General features: G+C 40.2%; 1 protein-coding gene across 1 annotated transcript in view; it reads left to right on the top strand.

Moving 5' to 3' along the window:
- Positions 1–1,124: 1,124 nt before the first annotated feature.
- LTK (leukocyte receptor tyrosine kinase) overlaps positions 1,125–22,704 on the top strand; it is a 47,055-nt gene continuing 25,475 nt past the window's right edge. The window contains exons 1-10 of the mRNA XM_057364072.1: positions 1,125–1,152; positions 1,913–2,026; positions 5,467–5,622; positions 6,245–6,467; positions 13,233–13,372; positions 15,122–15,259; positions 16,143–16,295; positions 17,361–17,461; positions 19,045–19,211; positions 21,652–21,746. Coding sequence (XP_057220055.1) covers positions 1,125–1,152; positions 1,913–2,026; positions 5,467–5,622; positions 6,245–6,467; positions 13,233–13,372; positions 15,122–15,259; positions 16,143–16,295; positions 17,361–17,461; positions 19,045–19,211; positions 21,652–21,746 — 1,315 coding nt within the window. The remainder of the gene's footprint in view (positions 1,153–1,912; positions 2,027–5,466; positions 5,623–6,244; positions 6,468–13,232; positions 13,373–15,121; positions 15,260–16,142; positions 16,296–17,360; positions 17,462–19,044; positions 19,212–21,651; positions 21,747–22,704) is intronic.

The following is a 22,704-nucleotide window of genomic DNA, read 5'->3' as shown; positions in this document are numbered from 1 at the left end:
TGTGTGAGGAGACGAGTGGGTGGAACAGACTTTACAGAAAGCCCTGAGGGAAGTAAATACTGAGGCTACACCAGTGCTTCTCATAGATCAGGAGATGGAAAACTGAGCAATATCTCAAAAGACAGAACATAAGCTGGGAGGAGCAGACTTTGGTTGTTAAAATCCCTTTCCATAGCAGAATATATTTTAATATAGTGAAATTGATTTGTTTGCAATATATGATGGATTATTAGCATGTATTTTTCATAAGGCTGGCCAAACTTTGGCCACATAATTCCCATTCTTTTTGAGGATTTCATCCTTTTATTGAAGATACCTTGCTTATCAGGGCAGTGCCTGTGTCTAATGTGCAGAGCCGAATGAACTTTTCCAACATATAGGTCCCTACATATTTGGAAACTGAGGCAGGAAAAAATCTAGTGATTGTCAATTGGTCTGTAGAGACCCCAAATCTGTCAGCATGTGTCTGCTGCAGCAAAATGCTGTTCTGTTCTAAAATTGCCCTTTTTTGAACCCCTTGAATGACTGTCTTTAGTAATATAATAAAAGACGGAAGGATGCATCATTTTCGTGCTATGAAACATTTCACAGCAATTTACTCACTGTGTGATGCATTACCATATATAGTGAAATGAAAATTGTTATAGCAGTTTAAAATCAGATCAAATATTGCTGAAAAACTATATGCAATAGAGAGTGAAACATACGAACATATGTTCAAGTTTGAGGGGTTTTTCTTTTTATAGATATTGATGTATGTCTTCATAATATTATTGTTCAAATTAGTTCTGCTGAGACTATCTTAGATGTTATCAATGGCATGTCTGTACATCCTTGTCTCAACTGCAATTCATGTGAATTAGATTTTTGTCCCTTCTGACATGATGTGATATTTTTATATTACTGAACTTGTAACCCAAATGGCTGAGGTTTGAAAGCAATTCATTTTGCGTCTTACTATCTAGGAACATCTTTTGAAAATAAAGATGTTTGTTTTTGCCAACTTGTTTATGATTTCTAGAAAAGGCCAGGGATTATCTTAAATATAAGCTACTGCATGCTTAGTTGGGGACTTTTGTGTTTTCACATGCACAGGTTAAATATGTAAAATAGCTTTTGTTGGTATGACTTGTTCTGGAGACAAATCAGATGGTACTGAATATTTAACTGGCAGAAGTACTACAATGGGTGGCAACTTTGATGAATTTGTTCAACATTGAATAACAAAGGTGATTCAGAAGTTTGCTTCCATTTAAAATCAGGTAACATTAGCATGCTGGATTTACTACTCTCTTTGGTAAAGTAGAAAATAGTTTCTATGTCCTTTTGCATCTTTGGAGATTTTGGTCTTTTTGTCCAGCACAGCCAAACGTTACATCAGGACTGTAAGACTGAATATGAATAAAAATGCACAAATGTGTATGTATTGGTGCCATAATGATGATCAAATGTCACAGTTGTTAAGGGAGGTTTTTAGAGATAAAGACAGAGGGATCCCTGAGATTGAGCAGTGTAGAGRGATTAATGAGAAGGGTATTGGAGAGAGAAAGTGTTATGATGTACTAGATRAAGTTACCTGATTCCCTTGAAAAACCTAGCCTTCCTGCCTGCATGTGTRCAGTGATGCAGAAGTTTCATTTGTGTTATTCTCAGATGGGGTGCTCTCACGTGGTAAAAAGATGTAGATCCTCCCAAAAGATTGTTGATAAATCCATGTCATGTGTTGYACAGATAACATACATTTAACAGTGGAACTCTTCCAATCATAGAATCATAGAACGATTCTGAAACATCAGCAGGAAAGTGAGACTAATATAGCAGGGCTTTGTTAGACATATACTTTATAATATTGGGAGCATAGTTTTGTACAGAAATGTCAAACACATCCCCTCTTCTTTTTATTTTGTTACAGTTGTTGCCTCCTGTTCTGGGTCATATGAAGAAAACTCCTCTTCACCAAATCCAACTCAGAAGCTCTCCCTGATGAAAAATAAGATGGTTTCATTGCACCAGYCTACTAAACCAGGTACCATCTCTTCCTTACTTCTCCTTATTTCTTCTCCTTCCTCCTTATTTCTCCTTCAGAATCTAGTTGTAAGATAGATGCTGGCAGTCACAAGCACCTCTTACCAGAAAGCTATGACACTGTATTTTTGACTGGAATTAGAGCAATGACTCAGAAAGGCCAGTGTAGACTTAAGGGAATTCCTTCTTTCTGTATTAAAAAAWAAWWAAATTAAAAAACTGAAACAAATCAAGCAAACCAAACCACAAAGAACTCCAAACAACCCTCCCACAAAAGAGACCTAACTTCCTCCCCCCTCAATAAATAACAACAACAAAAAAAAAAAAAAAAACACAGCAGGAAAAGAGAAAAGAAATAAAAAAAGGAAAGAAAAATAAAATCATCTCCACAAACACACTGAAATCCACCAAATTTGAGGTTGGCAGTTCTTGAAATAAAAGCTAATTAGTGGAGGTGCTTTCCCACAACTATAAAACAAACTATCTTTTTTTTATACTGAATGGAGCTTTTTTCAAACAGAATTTTCTTTTTCAAGGCATTGTGAAAACCAAGTGAGCTATGAGGTTTTTTAGCTTGTGTTCTCTGCCTCTTGTCCCCAGGAGGACACTCTTGAGAATTGTCTAGCTTTCTCTTCATTCCCTCTCATCAATGTGTTTGTACACATWGATAAAATCCCCCTGACCTTACTCTTCTACAGACTGAACTGTCCCAGCTCTGTCAGCCTCTCCTCTTGTGAAAGATGCTCCAGTACCTCAGTCATCTTTGTGGACCTGTGCTGGACTTGTTCCTGTAAGTCTCTTGTGTTAAGGAGCCCAGAGCTGAGCACAGCACTCCAGATGTGGTCTCACCAGTGCTGAGTAGAGAGGGAGAATCATTCATCTCTCTTGATCTACTGGCAATGCTCTTCCCCTTACATACCCTGGACCATCCTTGAGCTTTTTTCAACCTAAACTTCTTCAGAGTTTAGAAGAAGTTTTTGTATCATCTTAAAATATGTCYTTTGTTGTTCATCGTAATACAGATATATTTCTCTGTTATACCTTTTTTTCTTTTAATTTGTCATATTTTTCCTTTTTGCTGACTTGTACAAGCAAAGCTGGATATGAAACACCTGTAAGGTGGTACATAATGGTGTCAGAGGTTTCATCTTTTGGTGTTCTCTCTCACTGTGACCATGAGTGTACCCAGTTCTTTAATTCTGTGATTTGTGCTAAAAACCAGCTTACTGTTGATCAGTCTTTCCATCACAATGCAATGCAAGAGATCTCTTGCCTGAGGAAACAGTCTTTTTACTGGATATCAAAAACTTTCCTGATCTGTTTCAGACTCTTCCAGATATTCAGATCTTCTTTGGCCATTCATATTGTGGTAGACAGTTCTTGTAAAGCCCRAAGAGTTGGGAATTTAGTGCTTTTCAAGGGAAAAGTTGTGTTCACCTACCTGAGCTGTGAACTGCCTTGGCATATGAGGCACACTCAGATGATCAAATCTRTGTTGGTCCAGTCCTTGCCACTGCAAGCTGAGGTATTAGTAAGGTTTGATGAAATGATTTTGTCATAAGCAATAGTTTCAAGTAACTGTCTATTTGAAAAAGGAAAGAAATTTTTTTTTCCTGAGCTTTCACTTTGGTCGCTTTCCCTGTTATGCTGTTGTGAGAGTAATTGCTTTCTGAGTTTTCCAACCAACTAAAAAAATTCTCTGATGAAAATATTACTTCTACTGACAATGAGTCTGTGGGTGCTGAGTTAACTTGTCAAACTTCAATAAATTTGAAACAGTGCAGCAGGTCTTGATCAGGACTCTGCTTTTTCTCACACAGACATGGAGTTTCTGAGCTATGGAGATCCCTAAAACTGTTTTAATGGACCATCAAACCMCAGCCTGGAGCTGTGCACAGACATTTTGCCCTAGATCCAACTGAGCCAGGAGAGGGTCTGGTGTCCTCATTCCTGGTGTCYTGCTGGAATCTGGCATTGTATATTACACACACCCATACACAGTTTGCCAGTTCATCTTCTTGTGGCTTCCATATAAAAACGATGGGCTGAACACTGCCCAGACCCTTGCTAAACTGTATGCATTTGTTGAATGGGCTAAGAAGATATTTGGATGGTCAGCCCAGGTGTCACATTGAGAGAGGCAGCAAACTCCAGTATGAGCAGGCCAGGAAGGGTTGAGGAATGTCCAAAGGAATGGAGGAGAAGTGTTTGGGTGGGAGACCACAGCCTATGCCAGACCAAAGTTATGAGCAGCTCTGTAACATCTCTGTTTCTCTTACCCCTGCACACTGGATGTTTTATAAAAATGAAAATTAACTTTAGTAATTAGGAGAAAAATCATCTGCTTTTGCTCATGCACTCAAAAGAGGCTTCTATTTCTTCCTTTTTTTGAAAGCTTAGTTGAAGTATAGGCAATCTTCTGGAGGCTCTTATCTTTTATTTTTGCCCCAACTGTGCAGCCACACTTCCTTGTTACATCCCTGACCTTAACTCTACCCTTCCTACCTGCCTGTTCTCTACAGGAATAGGGCTGCCAAAGGGATAACTTTGTGTCATTTGTGTTTGCAAGGATTGAATGCCCTCTGAACATCAGGATCCTAAATATGAATGTTTAGTCTCTTATTATTTCTCATTTGGCCTGGGGACACTCCAGTTATTACTGTAATATTATTATTATTACTACTGAAAATAAATATCATGCAAATTAATATCAACTCTGTTCAGCTCCACTCTCTGTGGGAGAGCTTTGTGCAGCTAACATCCCTTCAGGGAGTTTATATTAGATTGATGAGAGAACAGTGAATTACTTCTTGTCTGGTTTATAATATGCTGATTATGAAAAATTCTGGCCAGGATGATCTAGTGTTTTTAGTGCTGCAAACAGACTCTGGAGTTCGTTAAGAAGGTATTCTTATGCCTCCTGCTAGAGAAAAGCAAAACCATTTAAAAAAGATAAAAATAAAAAATTAAGTAAAGCTTGCATTGCTCACCTATTTTGCTTGAGACCYTGTCAAGCTCTTTCTGTTGCTAAGAGAGGGTTGACCTTAAAGTATGAGTTCTTTCTCTCTGYCAAAATGCTAAATCCATATAGTTTCAATATCCTTGTTGATGTTATTGGTATTACTCTCATTTGGGATTTTGAGTACTTGTTGTCTCGACCTTCCTCTGACATAAAATCACTGCTGATACCGATGGGAGGAATTTGACTTACATCTGCTGAGAATTTGCAGGTTAGTTTTTCATTCTTACATGTTCCTTGACCTGCTCTGGGAGATTCTGTTGTTATTGTCCAAATTAAAATTTATTTTTTCTTTTCAACTCTTCAATTTCTCGGGAGATGAAGCCCRCAAACACTGTACATCTGCTCACTCATGTGCCCTTGTTACCTGTGCCCCTTGAGCTGGGATCAGCCCTAGTGACACCTTTGGTTTCTCACAACAGAAGGCTCTTGTGTCATCGGCTCAAGCTGTTCATGGGTGACGTCCACGGACAGTTTTGGAAAACCAGACTGGGTGTTATCTTCCATTGGTGTCCTGGTGTCCCAGGAGAGACAGCAGATGCTTCTGGACAGCAGCTTGCCCCGTGGAGATGTTGAAGGTAAGCAGAGCTCCAGTTCCCCTCGAGTGGACACAGCTTTTGCCCAGCTGTTGGTGGCAGCAGCAGGAGCCAGCAGGCTGAAGCCTCCGCCCATGTCACTAAGGTGTCACCGTGTGCTGGGGCTGGTGCGGAGCTCCTAAAGGCACAGCCAGTGCCCAAGAGCTGTGTGATGTGTGTGTGCTGCCTCGGCTGTGTAAGTATGGATCTGCTCAACAGCCAGCCCTTGATACACTCATTTTCTCTCCCCATTGTGGGATCAGCTACTTTTACTTACAGAGGCTGGGTTTTTCTTAGGAAACTCAATCCTATACAAGCCAGAGCTGCCTCCACATGTCTGCTGTCTGACTGGCAAARTCCTTGGCTTTTGTTTTGCTGGACATGTCTTCATGCTTTTTTTGATTTCTTCTCTTCTCATTTCTTCTATAATTTCTTTACTTAAACCCCTAATTTTTACTTTATTCTCTTTTTTTTGTGTGTGTGGGGGGCATGTTTGTGCATAGTTCTTCCTTTATTCTCATTATWTCTTTCTTCAAACTCCTATTCAATTTTCTTCTTATTATCTCTTTTCTATCTATGCTATGTCTCTCCTGTTGTGTTTTTTTGTTTTTTTTTCTCTTCACAGGGGATATTTTCCTCCTGAACACCAGTAGATTCCCAGATAGGTGTGAGTTCAGCCTGCAAAGCCCTATCCTGCCTGGGAGCTTGGACTCTTGCTTGCTGGAGCTGGCCATATGTTCACAGGATGTCGTTCCTCTCCTCCAAAGATTCACAGCTGAAATCAGATATATGGAGACAAACAAAAATACAATAATTTCTCTGAGAGTTAGCCATGAGGAGAATGCCGGGTAAGACAATTTTCAACTGATAAGCCTTTGAATTCCAAGGTAGAGTGAAGTTCCTCCAGGTCACGGTTTATCAGAATCTTTTCCCTTCTTGAGGTCATTGGTGGTATAACAGAAAAACAGCAGAAAATAAAGGTAGAACTGTCAGGACTGAAGCACGAGGTTTCCTGACAGGATGTCTGCAACAGATGTGTGTCCTCTTTGCAAAGAACACGCTAGCTTAGGCCTCACTCTTCTTCCCACACATTTAGAAAGGTGCAAAGTGAGTAATTCTTCCACTGATTCTAGGACTGCAGCTGTAAAATGCTTTCAGTCCAAAAACTGGGACTTGGGAACATGACAGGTATCTCTATGGATTCTGTGAGGCCTATAGTTGCTACCAGGGTCACCATTCTCATTTTGAAGTGGGGTTAATTTTCCYTCCTGCATAATTTCCTCCTTTCTAGTAGGTTCAGGAGCATCCACTGCTGCTTCATTTGTAGAGTTCAGGGAGGGAAAAAACTGAGGTAGAGGTAAGAAGAGGTGAAGGAAAACAAAAGAAGGTATAACAACCCAAGTTCTTGTCCTGTATTCTCTTTGATCTTGCCAGTGTTTTACTTTTTCATTCCTGTGTGTAGCAGAATGCAGTAAGGAAGAGAAATGGGTAAAGGGAAAAAATCACCACAGGAAAAGAAAGAGAAAAGTCCACGTGTCATCTAATTTTGCCATTTTCCGTGTGCTTGTTTTTCCTTTGCTGCAATCCGACTTGTAAGAACTTGGGTCAGACACATAACAGAGTTTTTTATTTCCATCACCTGACTGACTCCCATGGAGAACTTAAGCAATAGATCCCAGTTTTTGTTTTCTTTGAATTCTTTGGCACACCCCAGGCTGCCATGGAGATCTGCAGCCAAGACTCCCAGTCAGCCAAAGATAGCAGAGTTTGACTAAAAAAARTTATTTTTTCTTCTTTCAGATCTCCCTCTTTCTCTCTCATTTTTAGCTGTTGCTCAGTTCCTTCCTGGCTACTCCTTCCCCATCTTCTTGCCAATTTCACTGGGAATCTATTGCATTTTCTGGGATTAGTTTCTAAYGTCCTTTTTTTACCTACTCAAAGCTACCCTTGCTGCTTTTTGAATTTTTGAAAGGCCTCTGCTGCTGTGGCTCCATTCCCCTATGTAAACTTGCAAAATACCCTTTTGCTACACCTTACTGGTCAGACCAGGCTTAGCTGGTAATCACTACAGCATCTCTAGAGTGGAGCRTAGATGTTGTTTAGCAGTTTATCASAGCACAGCATAACAATTCAATGTGAAATCAAGATTACCATCTCTCTAAAAGTGATGGCATTTACATTTATTAGAAGGAAGTTAGCTTTACTGGAAGTTGGCATAGACACTGGTATTACTTCTTACTGAGTGAAATGAAGCTCTGGTGAGCTCAGAGAKTTTACCCTTTAAATAGGGGAGGTGACTGACTCCTGTTTGGAATCAAGATAGAAAGGAGGGATAGAAAAGAGATAAAACAAAGATAGGAGCCAYGTTAAGTCGAACACCCTTCCTTTTCCCCCTCATTACAGGGAAACTTTAAAATCTCAGTACTGTTAAAAAAAAAAAAACCTGACCATGCAGGCATAATGGAGTTTATTTCTAACACAGTGATYGACCTGCTTCTTGCTAGGCAGGTAGCCTGAAATGAACATTCTCTCCATGATTAAGATTTTAACAACATTGGTTGTTAAGGAGAGACTACCCTGAAGTGTTCCCACTTTACTGGGACTTTCCACAGGGAGTGGGAGTTCACAGCTTTTCTGTGTTAACCAAACACTGCTGCACAATTCAAAGCAGAACACGGGGGACAATGAGCAGATGATCTTGAGAWAGATGCCTGTATGTAGTACATAGTGTAAAAAGTAAATGTTGTTACCAAGGGATTGTCTTCAGGACAGAGTAGAAACCTGGACATAGAAAAAAGGCTAAGTGGCACTTTTTKCAGATAATCAGACACTCCAGGACATCCTGGTTTGGTCCCTTTTGTCACCTCTCAGTTCCATGACCAAGCTATACTTCATCTTGAACTCCRGCTGCACCAGACTAGTGAACTGTTCTCTTTTTGGACCTAAAAATTTTCCCCTGATGGTGTTTTATCCTTCAGAATCCATTAGCTATACAGTTCCCAAAAGCTTAGATATATATCACATCTAAAAGAAAGTTTCTGTCCTGTTCACCTCATTAACTAGTAGGATTTATCATTGCATTGGTATTATTGAAGCTGCCACTATTTTTTCACATATAAGCTTTAGTGAAAGAAAAAAAGAAATAGTTGGACCTTCGGATCATGTTTTCTGAACGAGCAGGGTAAAGAAACAAAGTCACAGTGTTTATTGTTATATACCACAATTACAGACTGTGGATATTCTGAGTTATTACCGTTAGAGGGAGAACTGCTGAGGGAGGGGTGTTTGAAATTCTATTTATTTACAAAAAATTATATAAAATTATATTTCTCATTGTGTCAATAAAGCTCAAACATCAGGAACCTGTAGCCTTGCTTGCAAGTCCAAGCCTTTTTTATCTGGCACTTAGTGCAGAAAGCTCTCTTCACTTTTTCACGGTTATGGTGCTTATTCAGGTCACATCTAATATAACTTTTGCTTTATTTTTTTAAACCTATTTTTTTTAAATGTTTTTACTGTTTTGCTTCTCCCACCTTTTCATCTTTACCACACAGACCCAGAATCAGCCACAGCTGGAAATTCTTGAGTTCTGTGTGGTTTTGAGCGGTTGTGTTTGTTGTGGACCACAATTATTTCAGTATTCTCAGCCAAAACTGCTTCAGTAAGAAGCTACTTTCTTTCAACTCTAGGTACTCACACTTCAGTGAAAATAAAAAAGCATCATTTGGGCAGGGATAATATTTTCCCTTTCTATAGTCAGTAAGCCAAGCTGATTTTGCTCTGTTTTCATTCTGAAATGGCCATGGTAGTCTTGATAGATCAGAAACCAGAAAGTTCATTGCCATATGCACACATGGGTTTTCAGTTAGTCAGGCTCACAAAACTGTTTGTTGCTTAGTTTTTTTGTGTCTTCCCCCCCTTTTTTCTTGAGGGGTGATGGTGACAAATTCTCCWCCAGGTTCAGAGACACTTGTAAAAACTTGCCATCCTTGGCACTTCTGTTCTGCTAATGTGGTTGTTTTCATCCACAAAAGTTATTTTTCTCCTACTGTACACATGACAAGGGGGTAGCCTGGTCAGTGTTCTCAGAAAATGTCTAAATGCGTGCTGACATCAGTGAGCAGAGCCATTTCAATTCAAAAGTGTATCCAGAAAGGGTGAGGCTGTCCAGGTGCAATATAAAACTATGGGTTTTGAACACTTGTCTGGGAGTATGATTTAGTGCCACTCATGCCTCTCTTGAACTTGCACTCAAAAATACACTGGGTCAAAGAATAACCTGCTAACAGTTTGGTGAAGGCAGGAGGGGTAGGCATGTATTTTTGCTCTCTCATCTATTTCAAGTCCAGTGGTTAGCTCTGGCTGTTTGTGAGGACATGCAGACAACATCTTCCTGTGTGTAGAAAAGTGATGTAAAACTTCTAATTTTTAYGTTTGTTGATTGAGTCTAGAAGCATCTAGCACACACAGCTTTGTGCAATAACCCATGCAGTAGGTTCCCTTAATTTAGAAAATGYTTCAGCTTTATTGCACTTTTCACTCCTAATGAATAAATGGTTATTCTTTGTATTAAATCTTYCTTAAAATTGGTCATCAGTTACCTTTGTTGGATATGAAAAATCACACCATAGAAAAGATCGGTAAGAAGAGGGTGGAAAAAATCTGTTCAGCAGAGAAGATTGAGAGGTTGATGAAAACCCAAAGTGAGCACTACAAGTGAAAAGTTGGAATTAGAAATCTGCAGGGTGAATCTTGAATTCTCTTGCCTTAAGCATTAGGTAGCTTACAAATCCAAATCTTCTATCCATGCAAATTTCTCAAAATTATGTCAGACCTTGATAGTTCTTCCATGCCTACAGACCAATTTTAACATCTCTTTTTAGAAGAAGAGTAATATTGCATCATTACTTGAGATCTGGTTTGACACAAAATCAATAGTAAAGTTATTGCCAAGCTTGGCTTATGTGGAAGCGTGCTGCAGTGATCCATCTTCTGCTGGATCAACAACGGGCGCTGTTCCTGATTCCATTAAGGAAATTACATTGGCTCTGACTAGCCTCYGCTTCAATGGTGGGACCAAGCAAAGGAGGTGTAATTGTTTACAGCATTAGAAATCTTGCTGCAGTTGGATCCAGGGAGTTAGGCGTTCCCTGAAGGGGAATACCCTGATGATGAAGAGACTTCATACACAAAAGCACTCTGTGATGCAAAGCTGCTTGTCATTGGTGCAGTCTTTAGATGGTAGATAGCTTTTCCTGCAGCGTTATAAGTGGAAAACTTTCAGTGTCAGAGATATTTCAGTGCAGAACTAGGATGTTTGATGGGATTTTAGTGCTCTGACTCAGAAGAGCTGSCAATCCACAGAAGTAGTGGCTTAAGACGGTGGCCTTGCTCTTTTACCAGATGCCACAGCTCTCCCAGCAGAGATGACAGAATAGACAGTTTGTTTTCCTAACCCATGGCATTTCAGAGTTTGGTTTATTCACTTAGATGACTAGCAGTTTTCATTTATTTTTGTATACCAGGCTATAAACAGCAAGTTCCAATGTCTGGCTCATAAAGCATATAGGATTAAGGTGCAGCAGCTGAACTAGTCATTGTTTTGAGCTGTGGGGCTCTTCAGTTACCAATACTCAATGTGTCACTGGCTGTGAATCAGAGGCTGTGTGCTACAGGTGCYGCACTCAATGGTGTGTTAATATGGCAACTGTTAATATGGCAATACTGTGGTGTATCAGCTGGAGGACTTGGTAGAAGTATTAGAACTATGCCTCAGTGCTTGGCATGTCCAGTGTGCCTAGTAGGTAAATTCCAAAGATTTAAAGATTGTCCTTGCTCTTATTGGCTCATTGAACCAATTTGATTATGGCCCATTCATTCTTGTGGTCAACAGGATGCAGTGGAGTGATGAACAAAGCTGTGTCATATGGTAGAAGTGACTCAGCTCTGGGTCAGTGCTGGATGGTCTTGGATGTTGTTCCACATTGTGGCGGGGGGATATATTTATAAGAATATTTATGAGATATATTTATAGGTGCTGGATGTTCCTGAAGCTGCACTGTGATACAAAAAGAAAGCAAAGCAGTTGTTCTTTGYTGGGAAGTAGAAATGGTGCTATTACAATTCAACACTGTACATTTCTGAAGATAAATTAAATTATAATGAACTACTGAATATATTATGATGGGGCAGGAAATAGAAGAAATAGAGTCATCTTGGTAAGAGTAGCTCAATTTCATATGAGTTCAGAGTATCTGTGGGTATTTATGTGTRTATACAGTTGTGAAAGTGAAAGGTGGGTGAAAGCCATAGAAGGGTCAGTAGAAAAATATCCAGACAAAGGTTTGTAACTGGTTTGTAGAGGGAAGAATGAAAGAGAGAGTGATAAAAAAAAATTATGTTGCTTTGGATTTTTTGCAAGTTGCAAATCAGGTGGTCTGTGATTTTTATATTGAGTCCAGAAGAGATTTGTTTGTAATCTGAGAGTTGCCTTCTAAGGTGTTTCTGGTCCAGGACAAGGGCTGCATGACCACTTCATGGCAGCTGAAGGCATTTCCTAAATGGAAAAGTTATACTAAGAGCAGAGTAASAGAGTCTGATCAACATCTCTTAACGCTGTGGCCTGACCTTCTTATTACTCCACTGGCACTGACTTAGGTCATTTGTCCAGAGTGGCCTCAGTAACATCAGCAATGTGTAGAATATGGGTGAAATTATCTCTGTCTGAGACTATTTTCAGAAAAGAGCTTAGAGCAAGGATTCTTTGTCCCTATCCTTGCTCCAATCCATTTACAAAATAATAACATATAGATCTRACTGTATTTTGCAGTTTTGTTAACATAAGGTATACGAACAGTTTTTTAAAACAAAAATAAAAATATTTTTAAGAATTCAGCACTATTTTTAAAATGACACCTGGATACCCAGACTTCCACCAGACTTAATTTGAGTGGGGTACTTTAAAAATTCCATTTTGGTATCTCTCTCTAGCTTTTGATGTCTGACAATCATCTTTAAAATTAGTGTGTATGGGACCATCTGTCTTTCTCTGAACTGCCACAAGTGCTGCACAATTGAGAAACCTTTGCAGTCTAGAGGTTATGGCATTTGCTCTGTATGTAAATGCAATGGCAAATGCACACCTGCATTTCCTGAAACTTCTCTTTTTTTCCCTTGCTTTGTGAGTGCATTGTATTTTGGTAGGGTGGGAAATTAGATAGACAACACACAGATAAAGGTTTTCACTCTTGACACAACCAGGAACATTCAGGGCCAGACATTTACACCCAGAACACACAATGTCAGTGTTGGCTTGAGAAGATCCAGAGACTTGTGCAGCTGCTGGGTGATTTGTGCTTTCATGAGTAAACAGAACTCAACCGTGTATGTGGGAAGCACATATTGAGGTGGGACGTGTCCAAAAACGGTCATAATTTAAGCCCCATTTAAGAATCATTTGGAATGGTTGGATCTTTTCAATATTAGCAGCAGACTCTGCAGCAAAGATAACCTAACTTGAGCTTGCTAGGCCGAACATTACTTGTTTTACATTGATACCCATTTGTTATCTTGCTATTTGTATTTGTTGATCCATCTATCCTGATGTCCTCTAGGATGAAATGGAAATACCTGGTGGCCCAGATTGGACGAATAGAAAGACCTTTCAAAATCACGCTGTTGTACTCAAACTGTGGAGCACAGGAGGCTGGAATATTGGCAGTGGGCTCCTTGCAACTCAGAAACTGCTTTCCTGGTATGCTGCAATACAGACTGCTTTGGAATAACCAAATGCATCCTCACCAGATAGATGAGGGTGATGAGGAATAGGCAGATAGGATTTAAATGAAAGATGAGCAGCTCAGAATTATACAACTCATTTAAGTGATCTTGCTTTTCAGCTTTGCTGTGCTTGATCCTTGTATAGGAAAAAAAAACAACCAACAGGACCTATGGAAAATCCAGCAGCAAGGATGAAAAAGCTCTTTACCTAGATTATTTGTAATTTAATTTTCTTTTTTTTTTCTTAAATAATCAAAAACAAAAGAGTGCCCTGTGTAACCAAAGCCTTTTCCATACTTGGGCTTTGTCTAAAAAAATCTATGAAGAAAAGAAATAGAAAAGAATTGGAATGTAGTCATTTTCTCCAAAGTACTGAATGCTCAGCTAAGACCTCAGTTTTACCTGGAGCTTACAGTTTTGTTCTGAATATCATGCAAATGATGCTCAGTGGCTGTGCAGAACCTTGCTAATGTCATTTAGGCTTCTTGGAAGTGCAAGAGTCTGTGTGGCACAGGCAGCCTTCGGGTTGGGGACATAATCATCTTCACTTCCTGCATTTCATGAATTAATATAATGTTATTGCTTCCATTTTGCAGACTCCGTAGAAATAGCTCAGAATGTAATGTAAAAAGAAAACACCRGTTTCACAAAGCTGTTTTATAATATATTGTGAGCCTGGTTTTGATCATATTAGAGATTTAATTGTAGTAATTAGTCTTTTAATTTAACTAATGCTATATTTTTAATGTAATATTTTTGTGACAGTCCTAGAGTTTTGAGGGSATGCATACAGCCTGAGGCTCTGTGCTCTCAGTTTCTAAATAACCGGGTGCATGTGTCTGGTACAACATAGTACCAATAGCATGAAAAAATGCTATTTCAGGCTGTGTACCAGGATTGTTGCAAAGGTGTTCTTCCCTCTTTCTCCTGCAATTGGCTCCCTAACTTTGGCACGCTTTCAAAGTAGTAATAATCCTAATGGAAATTCTGTGCAGAGCTCTGCTAAGGGGCAGCAGGTCCATGACAAACCTGTGCACATGTGCATCTACAGGACAGGCTGGGTGYATTAAGAGTCATGCTTTTGAGAAATATCAGACTTAAAAATTGTATTCATCCTGGCTGAAGAGTACCTCAAATGCAGTCAGTCAAATGCTCCCAGACCATAACTGACTAGAGTAGTTAGGGTGCGTGAATAAAGCTGTTGTACAGTGAGCCAACTCGCTGGGGAAGCAGCTTCTTCATGGCTGGGTGCCACAGCTGGAAGCTGGCACAGAACTGAGTCAGCAGCTGAAATGCTGCTTAAGCCTGAGCCTCAACAGGGCATAGCTCAGGGCTGGAGCTAAATGTCCCTGCCTGCAGCAGCAGAGTGCTGTGCAGCATGTCACAGCTGCCTGGCAGGTGCACAGTCATGTGTGCAGAACTGAGGAGCACAGCACAGAGCACAGAGCAAAACTGCAAGAGCCTTCATTAAAAAAAAAAAAAAAAAAAAAAAAAAAAAAAAAAAAAAAAAAAAAAAAAAAATCTAAAGATAGCATAAACACAGCAGAAGCAGCGGATGAGAAAGAAAAGAGCAGTAAATTTGGTTCAGAAATCTCATACTGGATAGAAATCTACACAAAAAAGCAAAAGCCAAGATCCTATGCRTGGAGGCTGATACACATGAAGGGTCATACGCATTCTGTCAACTCACCTCTGGGCCCCATTCTCTCTTTTATCCCATTAGATAAAGAAAATCAAGATAYTTTTATATATGACAAAGGCTCCATTTTCCCCTGCATTCATGGAGGCTGTGTCAGCCACCTACAGATCTGTGAGTTCATCAGTGATTGCCCTACCAAACAACAGGAACGAGTGAGGTGTGGTGAGTACGTGGCATGGCACTTCATGGGGACATTCTTCCCATTAGAAGGAATAATTCYGAGTAAAAAACAAGCTAAATTGATTCCATCTTTAGATTAATTCAGTATATTACCTCCTGAATTAATTTGTCCCATTTGCATTAAATTGGATACCAAGATTCTCTTTGAAAATTCACCCTGTATAGAATAATTTTTTTTTTATTGGTTTGGTTTCTTAAGTATTGTAGTAAGGAATTCAGTGACCTTCCTTTCATATTTACTGCTCCTTCMGAGAAAGGCAAAATCTTATTTACATGTGTGCAGCTGGGTGAGAATTTCCTTCTGGACCCAAGATCTAAATCTTCCCTTCAAGGAAAGGTGCTAATCATCTCTCCACTGTCAGTGACCAAYAGTATCATATAAACCCATCTTTCCAAGATCCCAGTTCAAAGTCCTTGCACATCAGGACAGAGAAAGCCCCTAACAGTCTACATGGTGCCGAGAAACATTGTTCCGCTTTGGTGCAAGTAAAATGGCAGAGATCTAAAATAATCTGTTGATTTGCCTTCCTTTAAGTAGACACAAAACTTTGTGATGCCTGAAATGCCATATGCAGCAAGTCCTTTATAAACATGTGGGAGAGATTTGCCATTCCTGAGATTATGGGAGCCGGAGTTTTCCACAGTWTTTAGAGTAGGACAGCACAACGAAGTCTCAGATTTCCAGAAGCCAAGTGTTGGCTTTCTAATGGTGACTCTGGAAATAAACAAATGAGACCTATTTTGACAGTGTAGCATAGGTTGGATAACTTGGAAAACCATGATGGAGTTTCACTTTTGTTACTGTTTGTCTTCTTTCATAATCAAGTTTCACCTATTTCCTTCTTTTTCTTGTTYTCGATTGTAGAGAGTCTCCCAGAGGGTTCACATTGCTCTTTTGAAGAAGGTCCATGTGGCTGGACACTGAATGAAACTGCAGCATCTCCTTGGTCTATTCGGGGCTTTTCTGAAATGATTCAAGATGATTCATTTTTAGGGTCTACTTTGCAAGCCACTGGTGGTAGGTTCCTCATAGTTCTCTCTCCCACCCTCTGTGTATGAATGAACACAATAGCCTGGAACTTAAATTTTTTTTAATTGGTTAAAAAATTATGGCAACATTGCCAAATGAACTTTAGCATCAGTATCATCCATAACAACTTTAAATGTAGCTAAAGTAAACTTTTGAACATGCCCCGAAACTTTATATTAAACAAGTTCTGCAAAAAAGTTAACACAAAGCTACTGGAGACAAGGATTCTCCTTCACCTTCAGGAAATCCCATAATAGATACTTCTTCCCTCCTTCTTCCTCTTAGGAGMTATGCAGTTGCTTAGTACTTCAGGAGCAATATGATAACTGCTGCATCACAAGGTAAAAATTGCCCAACAGAACTAGGCAGCTTGTAAAAACAAATCTTTTGAAGACTCTTGACAGGCTCCACGAGTAGGTTAGAAAGAGAACCACATATAAGAATATCCCAAATGATCATACACATTCTGTGCCATAAAATAGCACCATGAAAAAAAGAGTCAAATAAATCCCAGAACTGCAGAGCTGTCAACTTTCTARTTAAGAAGGAGGGGGGGCAGCCCCTCACCTGTTCAGGCTGAAAGTCAGAAGTCTTAGCACACATGRGTCTTGCATCACAGTTCCTTCCAAAATGAAGGGTTTCTATACCAGTGTCCTGTTTGTCTCTGGAGAGCTTGTATAAGCTCTCCCTGGAAACAAAGACTGCAAATAAACTCGCCCAGCACAGTGTTTGTCTCAGCAAGAGTCATTGATGCTAATGGTGTAGGAATTAGGGGTGTAGATTGGGGTACACCTCTGTATAGGAAGATCTTGAGTGGTATCTGAGGTCTATGCACTCATTCCAAGAAATGGTTTGGGATTGTGATTTGTGCAGCTGAAATCTACCAGGGTGTTTACTGTAACCTCACTAACAGATCTGCTCTCAAGCCATGCTTACCCCTCCATATGCTTATTTACCTACATTAACACTAATGACGCTAGATTATTTCAAGACATTACACAAAAGCGCAAAAGATCATTTTGTCTTTTTTTTTATTCCCTTTTTTGTTCACAGGACACTTCCTGTACCTGCGAGCAGACAGCACTCGGACAAGTGGAATGGCCAGGGCTTACAGTGCCAGCTTGCCAGCCAGTATTGCCACCGAACTCTACCAGGTGTGTCATTGTGTCTTGGCACCTTTGTGGAGCAAATCRTCAGGCTCTAGGCACTATTTGCACAATTAACCCATTCTCCAGTCCCTCTGCACACTCTACAYGACACTGGAAAGCAGAAGAGTCAGCTGTACTGCCTAGCTGGCTACTTCTCCTGGAAAGGAGGTGGGAGGTGCATCTCCAGTAAGTGAAACAGGAGCCCGAGATCAACCACTCATTACCGAAAACTCCCCAGACTAACTATACCAACTATTCCTCTGAAATATTCCCAGCAGCTGAATTGTACAGGGCAGCCAGGGTTTGTGGAAAAGGGAGTGTCTGGCTGGGCTGCTGAGCCTTTCAGTATATCTCCTGCTGCAATTTCTCTTCATAAATTCTGCAATACCATTGCAAGAATTAATAAACTTGACAGTTTCACTGAAAACAGGAGTGTGAATTTAGAAGGCAGTAGATTTTCCAGAAACAGATTAATATAATAAACTTCTGATCTCATTCTTTCAGAATTTCAAAAGGTTAATGCAACCTGCTCTTGATAAAATCACATAATTTGCCTTGCAGCTCTGAGATGCTTGAATTTAAAATATTAAATAATATTACAGTCATAACACTTAGGAAAATTAAGCTGCAAGTTTGAGCTGGAGTCCAGCCTTGCTAGGAAAAAAAAAAAAAAGAAAGATTTGATGCTTCCTAATTAGAGCTGGGAAAACAAATATAGTGCAGGTGCCAGAAATGTAAAAACTTTGGCATTTATATTTATTTATAAACCCAGGTAAAACTTGCTGCATAGTTCCAACAAAATAAAATGTGATTGGAGATAGRTTCACAAAACTGGGGGAGGAGAAGCAGTAGCTGTTTGGTTATTGTGTAGTGATCACAGGAGATCTGGATCCATTCTCTCCTCCACTGGGAAGGATTTGAGCCCACGTTRCAGGTGCAAGGAAACTTCTGGGTCATTCTTTGCAGAACATGAGTGTGTCCTCTCTTTCCTGCCAGTACTGGAGCTCTCTTTGGTATAAAGAGCAGCTGAGCATTCGAAGCAGTGGTACAAATGGCAATTTTCTCTTGCTCTGTGGCAAACTGGAAGTGGTYGCTCCAAAGAAAGAGGAACAAGTCCTGCTTCAAAACTTTCTTTGGCCTGGTGATTTTGTTGTTCACTTGTCATAGGGGCGCTACAATGCAGGAAGTGCCTATGAGTTGGAGCAGGTATATGTACTGTTCCTGCCTCCAGAGACAGTGTAATTCCTTGTTTCAAAGTTATTTGGGGCAGTGCAGCTCTCCTCTTGGAAAAGGCAATAAYAGGGAAATCAGTCCTCCCACCCAGATGGTGTCCGAGGCTGTGGATATTGTCATCAGTGGCTGAAGAACAGCTGCCAGCAGGAGTCAGTCAGGGTCTGCCCTGACAAAATTCATTGGTAGTAATGGTGCTGAGTCAAATACAATCACTGASTGGGGGTTTGGTCATCTGTCATTAAACAGTTTGACCCAGGCTCACACATTTGGTGTCTCAAATTCCCAGATGGGAGAATTGACTGCCTTTCCCTTTTTGTCACAGGTTACCATTCTTTCCTCTTCTTCTTGTATTACAGATTCAGTTCTCAGTGCATGTTTTTGGTAGCTACAATGGTACAGTCTCCTTCTCTCTCAGGGAAGAGATAAAGGGAACTCCAATCACCTTACCAATGTGGGAAAGGGCGGGRAGCTGGAGTGACCACTGGTTTCTCATCACCTTACCAATGCCAGTGCTTCARAACCGGTAAGAGCTCCACCATCAGCAGCCAGAGTTATCCCTATMGATTTAGTAAATTGTTACTGTTTTTATTGTGAAGTGTCACTTTCATTCCTGCCGTCTTTCAGAGCTTCAARTGACTCTGCTTGCTCAGGAAATATTCTGTCCTAAGTGCCTGTCCTTGTGCACATGCACAGCTTAGCTCTACACAAACCCACACCATGTGAGGGCACTTCTGTGCAGCTTTAAACAGTGCTTAGGTTTTGGGAACAGCAAGCATCTGTACCAGAAACCTTTTGCAATCCGAGTAAGGCACTGTACTCAYGGTGGCAAAGTGCTCCCAGCAGGGAAACAGCTGTATTTGCACAGCTGCAGTTCATATTCCCACAGTAAAAAACACTCGTGTGAGTCAAATGGGTGATAATCCCACAGTTTAGCCAATACCACTGTCCAGTTTAGGATCTCTGTGACTGCAGCCTGGGCAGCTGGAGATCTTTCATTGCCACATTACTGATGGAATAATCTCGGGAAAAGACTGTTGCCCAAATGAGCCTTGCACTAAAATTTTAATGGATTTAGATGTGGAAATACAGTRCGACATTGGTTTGCAAATGAAGTCAAATATTGAAGATTTAAAGAATTTCAMTGGAATCTAATTTTATTCAGGTATTTCTCCTCTCTCACCTAATGTCACTGAATCTCAAGCCATGCAACTGCTATTGGTAGCTGGCTATTTTGCATGACATAAACATTTTTTTCAATTTCTCCAATCTAGTTTTTTTTTTTTGCATATTTATCAGGAAGGCCTGTTTTACATGAAACTTAAGGCAAAAAACCCTTAAGTCTATACAGTGAACATTATAAATGGAAATATRTCTACCCAATATTGGCAATATATAATGTCTCAAAATGTCATGGGATGGAAGGTGTGAGGAGATACTTTTAACTTCAAATATTCTCTGCTTTTTTGTATAAAATGAGAGAATTTGGGTCTGGATATGATAGCTATTCAGACCCAAGCAGACAGAAAATAGAGAGAGAGAGAGAGAGAGAGACAGTGAGGAAAAATGTTGTTCTGCCCTCTTTCTAGCCTAATTTCAGGATTACCTTTGGTCTCTGTATAATCATGTGTCCACCATACACACCTTTGCCATGATTATTCTTTAGGATAGGGCTGGGTGAAGAAGTGYCCTGGTTCTGGGCTCAGAGTGCTCTCTCTTCCATCAAACAGCTGGGGGAATAATTGTCATKTGTCAGTGGACTTAGGTACGAGATTTAAGAATGCAAAGTTCTTGCTAAGCTTCCTAATGAAGAGGAGGGTTTCTTTAGGAAGGAGATCTAATGACAAATTCCCCTACTAACACTGCAGCTAGGAGGTCATTCAAGAGACCCTTGATTTGCATTTGCTGCACTTACTCGCAGAGTGCTCAGATCCTGACTCTGTGGATGCTTTCACCTAAGCACAATGGGTCATTCTTGAGTTGGGGTAAAGCAGTTTATCCCTGAAGATTTGTATGCAGCTATGCAACATTGTACTAACCCTGGACATCAACCACCATGTGGTGGGTGGGTGGAATGCACACTCGTACTTTATTGCCACTAATTTTGGACAAGTGTGTTTCTAGGCTGAATGATTAATATGTCAGGCAGGTCAGTGCTTGATCTCTCATAARCCATCATTGAGCTTTACCAGTGACAGCAGCAGAGGTCCTGCCCATATGCTTTTAATAAGCTCTAAATGGACTGGACATCAGACATCTGTTTATTTCTGAAATTTAATGAAAACCAATTCTGTCCTGTCCATTAGAAGGAGATCCTTTAGCCCATTTTCTTTATTCCTTGTGAATTCAGAAGGCAGCAATGCACATGGGACGTGACAGAGCTCCTACATATGAACACCTGGACACAGTGGAAAAAGATGAGACAGCCCAGAGAGCTAACTCTTCAGGGAATTATGGAAGAAATTTAAAATGTCCTATCCTTCTGAAATGAACTCAAGTCACCTTCTTGAGTTACACTGGCTGGGKATCAGGCCCAAAACATTTGGATATTCTGTTCAGTTTTCGCTCTATCTCTTTGGGGGTGGAAAGAAGGAGATTTTTTCCCCCCAGTCTAATTCCCTGACTATTTCTGGTAATTGAATATGGGTGGTTGTTTGTGTATAACTATTAGTGAGGGACARTCGCTTGTATGTATGTGCAGATAGCAGGGGAAATAGGTCTCTCATTCTTGTTCCCTATGAAATGTGAAATTATATGAATGTTGTGGTGGGTTGATGTGTATCTGTAGCAAGGCTGCTCAGCTGGACTTGTCTGGAGGAAAAATTGTAAATAATGATGGTCTTTTTTTCCATGATAAAGGGACCATTGTATTTTTAGGGGGGTTGTTCATTGGTTTGGTTTGGTTTGGCTTTTCCCCCTCCTGCTCCTTTGTTGGTCTTCTCAAAAACATCTGTCTCATTGCAAAGGTTTCAACTGGAACTCCTGGCAACCTGGGGCTGGAATTCCCAAGCTGACATTGCTATCGACAATATTACCTTTGGCCTGGACTGCTTCACTGATGGTGAGCCACAAATGATGCAGAATCCCCTAAAAATGTGGGCCGTGTAATCAGCATCCCACAGCTCCAGGACACATACTCTGTTCTCCCCACAGAGTGTGCATGGGTCATTTGTGTCAGCTTTCTCAGCACAATGCCATTTTATCTCAGACCTACTGAGGACTGCAAGTAGAGGTGATTTTACTATGTGTCAGTCTTCTAGTGCTCTTTTTTTCTCTCTTAGCTGTGATATTCTGTATCACATTGTTGAGACCTGTCTGTGTGTCTTGGCAAGAAACACCGGGCTCATTCCTCAGCTCCTAAATGGAASGATTACATCACACTGTTTTTCCACCATCCCTGCTGATCTATGCACCCTGGCAATTGATAGCTGAAGCAAATTTGTTGAAATCAAAGGGAAAAGTCACCATATTTTAGTGGAGAAAAGGAAGAAAAAGAAGGAATAAATTGACTCTCTGACAATAAAATTTAGATTACTCCAACAAGTTTGTTTTAGTCTGTAAGGAGGTACATTGGCTCTCACTGACAGATATATCACAGTTTTCTTTGCTTTGTTACTGTGAACATGACTGATGACTCTTCCACAGAAAAAATGGAGCCAGTGGTACCCTTTGAAACAAGGGTAACACTTGCAAGAGTTATAGTGGATTTTCTTAGCAGATAAGGGGAAAGAAGTTAGATACTTGAACTGCTGGCAAGTATTAGTAACTGTCTTCTTTTTGTCCCTGGGGAAAAGACATGCTCTGTTGTAAAGGAGCTGGAAKATAGGCAACATATCAATGGTGACTTCTGTTGCAGACAAAATGTGGATTGGTGGTCCTGCACYACTCTACGTGTCACCACACCCAATATGCCAGCATTTATGGTAATAACATGACCCTGCAGTGGCTAGCTGTAGCCTAACACAACATATGGGAAGGCTGGTGTCAAAATAGATGCGTTAAAAGCTCATCAACAAAAG

Source organism: Malurus melanocephalus, unplaced genomic scaffold (genome assembly GCF_030028575.1).
Source record: "Malurus melanocephalus ecotype Western Australia unplaced genomic scaffold, MMel_1.1 scaffold_2, whole genome shotgun sequence".
Lineage (NCBI taxonomy): Eukaryota > Metazoa > Chordata > Aves > Passeriformes > Maluridae > Malurus > Malurus melanocephalus.
Note: the sequence above shows the minus strand (reverse complement) of the source record. Positions and strands in the feature narration are given on the sequence as shown.